This window comes from Haliotis cracherodii, unplaced genomic scaffold (genome assembly GCF_022045235.1).
Source record: "Haliotis cracherodii isolate W230 unplaced genomic scaffold, xgHalCrac1.p SCAF_15, whole genome shotgun sequence".
NCBI lineage: Eukaryota > Metazoa > Mollusca > Gastropoda > Lepetellida > Haliotidae > Haliotis > Haliotis cracherodii.
Window position 1 is genome coordinate 34,657,979 of NW_027266270.1, and position 2,896 is coordinate 34,660,874.

A 2,896-nucleotide genomic window follows, 5' to 3' on the forward strand; every position below is an offset into this window, starting at 1 on the left:
CAGAACACTCATATAACAACATATAGCAATCATTCCCCTTTACCAATACATACAAATACAATTTCTGGATATATCATGTATACTAAATTGTTCAGGTGTTGGCTATCTCATCTATACACAATTGTTTAAGCTTTGGAAATCTCATCTATCCAAATGATACACATGCTTGTGTAGTTGGACTTTTCTTACAGTGAGTGAAAAGGTCGAATAAAGGTCAAGATAAAAATATCTTGTCTTCATATTTATGCTTAAATATCATACTTACTAAACATTCCATTTTTGACTTCTACCTATGGTACCGTAAAAAATCAGTTTCCTACATTCAACACAATTCATATCCTACATTCACGGAGTTATTTTTAGGCACTGTTAAATATTAGACTCTAAATATATCATCCGAAACAGATTACATTTGATATTGAGAGCAAAATAGCTGTGAAAATGAAACTAGACAATCAAGTGATCGATGGAACATAAAATCCAGTGACACGCATTTACTGAAATACTGCAATGAAAACACTGTCATGAGTGCAATGAGGGCACGGAAACAGAAAGACAAAACTAACTATCACTTATTTAATTATATGAAAAGACCAGAATACCAGGCCTTTTCCTTTCCTCCACCTGTCAACCCAAATAAAAGACAAAAGCATCTTTTCATGATATAACTCAACCTACCAAATTATTCGGTAATAAAATCCGTAACCCGAGAAGAAATATGGCCACTTGAATAATTATATCTGTATCTTCTTCATATAATGTATGTTGGATACATTTTAATCTTGGTTACCAAACATAATTAGTTGCGGTATAGCATATTTCCTCTACTGTGAAACCACACCATGGATACACACAAATCATATATATCTTCATAAATCATAAACGTTTCAAAATAAAGGCAAACTACGAGGATATAATATACATGTTGCATGACCAAGATTTGATTAGAGGTAGGCCTTTTTCTCAATAGCAAATCTTTCTTCATCAGTCTCAACACCCTCAAACATGGTGATATCCGCATCTCTCTTGCTCTTGACAAACCATGTCACCAGTTCCTTCCCTAAGGCATCACACAATACTTCATCCTGTTCCAGCTCTTCCAAAGCTTCAGCCAGAGACCGAGGTAGCGGTTCATCGTGCTCTGTTATCCCTGGAGGTGGGCATTCCATCTTCTTGATGACCCCATCCAGTCCGGCAGCAATAGTAGACGCAGCCACGAGATATGCGTTGCTTTTGGAACTGGGAAGTCTGTTTTCAATGTAAGTTCTCAAAGGACCGTCGTTCTTGACGCGGATACATGCGGCGCGATTTTCTATTCCCCAGTTGATAGACGAAGCGAATAAAAAAAAGCCCATGTTCCTATAACAATTGACTGTAGGGGATGTGAATGCATGGAGAGCTTTACTATGCTTCAGGATACCAGCAATCCACTGTTTGGCAGTTACAGACAGATTGTCTGCAGCATCAGCATCGTAGAACACGTTTTCTCCAGATTTTGTCCAGAGAGAAAAATTTAAATGCGCGCATAATCCACTTTCATTATAAAAAGGTTGAGACATGAAGGTGGCTGTAAGACCCTTTAGATCCGCCATTTCTAGAAGTCCTTGCTGAAGATTGAAAGCCATATCGAGGCTATCGATTCCATACTTTGGTGTTGTTACAGCTTCAAACATCCCACGACTAAATTCAGGATGGTATCTTTCAACAGAAATATTGGAATCTTCAAAGTTCTTATCAAAGTGAAATAAGATTTTGCTGTGTTTGTTCATTAGCCTTAGGCTGTATCCATCAGGAACAACATTAACTGGCTGCAATGTTTCGTCAAGGAGTGTAAATTCAATTTCATGACCAGAGCAGAAATCATATCCAAGATCTGCTAATCTTTGAAATTGTTTCCTTGCAGCATACCGAGGACATGCCATTTGTGGAGTGTTGTCTTTCATCCACCTAGACTCGCATAACATTTCAGCAACCTTCATACACCCTGGAGCCCAAGGAATTGGCCTGAGGGTGTCGGGGTCAGGAAAGATATTCATGTTGCCAAAGAAGTGGTTATTCTCATGGTTCAACATCACTACCTCTGTTCGGGGACCAAATGCCAAAGTGCCTTCAATAAAACCAAATTAAATTTAGGATATTGTACAAAACATAACAGATAATCATCTTTTCTTTTCGCTTTTGTTTCTTACACGCAGAGTCCTAACTATACAAACAGGTTAAATTTTATAATTTCTTAACAAACAGTATTAAATGAAGTTGGCATAGACATGTATTTGATATACGCCCCTTATTTTGACAACATGTAAATATATCTCCTTAATGTTCATGGACATGTCATCGGAAATAACACATCAAACCATAGTCTTGGTACAACTCAATTTTCCTAAAGCTAAACAGTTTGATTACAATATAGGTCAGTCAACGAGACTTACAGTCAAATAAACACACTGCCGCCACATTATAAGATCAATTGATTTTCAGCTTTATATTGTAGTTACCCTCAAAGAAAGCCAGACCATGTTCCAAATATTTAGCAGCATGACGACCTTTGATGACGTGGCCACGACTCGTGCCATTCAAATCGCAAAGTGAAAAACGGACATAGTCGTATTTCACCACCTCCTGCTTGACTTTTTCCAGCTTCGACATTGTCACTATCCTCAGACTCTGAAGGCAGTATGCCCCAGACAGATATATATATATTTGTTGAACTGAAAGTACTTCATTAACATCACAATGATATTTGTCTTGTTGACGAGTATCAATTCTCTACACAATTTACATAACTTAATATAATGAAACATCAACATGTGTACATCAATATATTTGTTTGCTTCATTAACATCGATCATGGCATTTACACGTCAAAGCGTGAACATAAATATTGCAGCAAGGT

At 37.3% G+C, this 2,896-nt stretch overlaps 1 protein-coding gene across 1 annotated transcript; it reads right to left on the reverse strand.

Annotated features, from left to right (window-relative positions):
• Nucleotides 1-623: 623 nt before the first annotated feature.
• LOC139462086 (lengsin-like) lies at nt 624-2,649 on the reverse strand. The gene is made up of 2 exons (XM_071243587.1): nt 2,499-2,649; nt 624-2,107 (listed from the first exon to the last, which is right to left on the reverse strand). Exons 1-2 carry the CDS (start codon nt 2,647-2,649, stop codon nt 945-947), a joined length of 1,314 nt encoding a protein of 437 aa, XP_071099688.1. The 3' UTR covers nt 624-944.
• Between the last annotated feature and the right edge of the window lie 247 nt (nt 2,650-2,896).

Bases quoted from the DNA above. Each gene is read 5' to 3' on its own strand.
- LOC139462086 (XM_071243587.1), bottom strand. From the start codon at position 2,649: ATGTCGAAGCTGGAAAAAGTCAAGCAGGAGGTGGTGAAATACGACTAT. The intron at 2,108-2,498 runs GTAACTACAATA...GTTTTATTGAAG, and splicing joins TGGTCTGGCTTTCTTTGAGG to GCACTTTGGCATTTGGTCCC.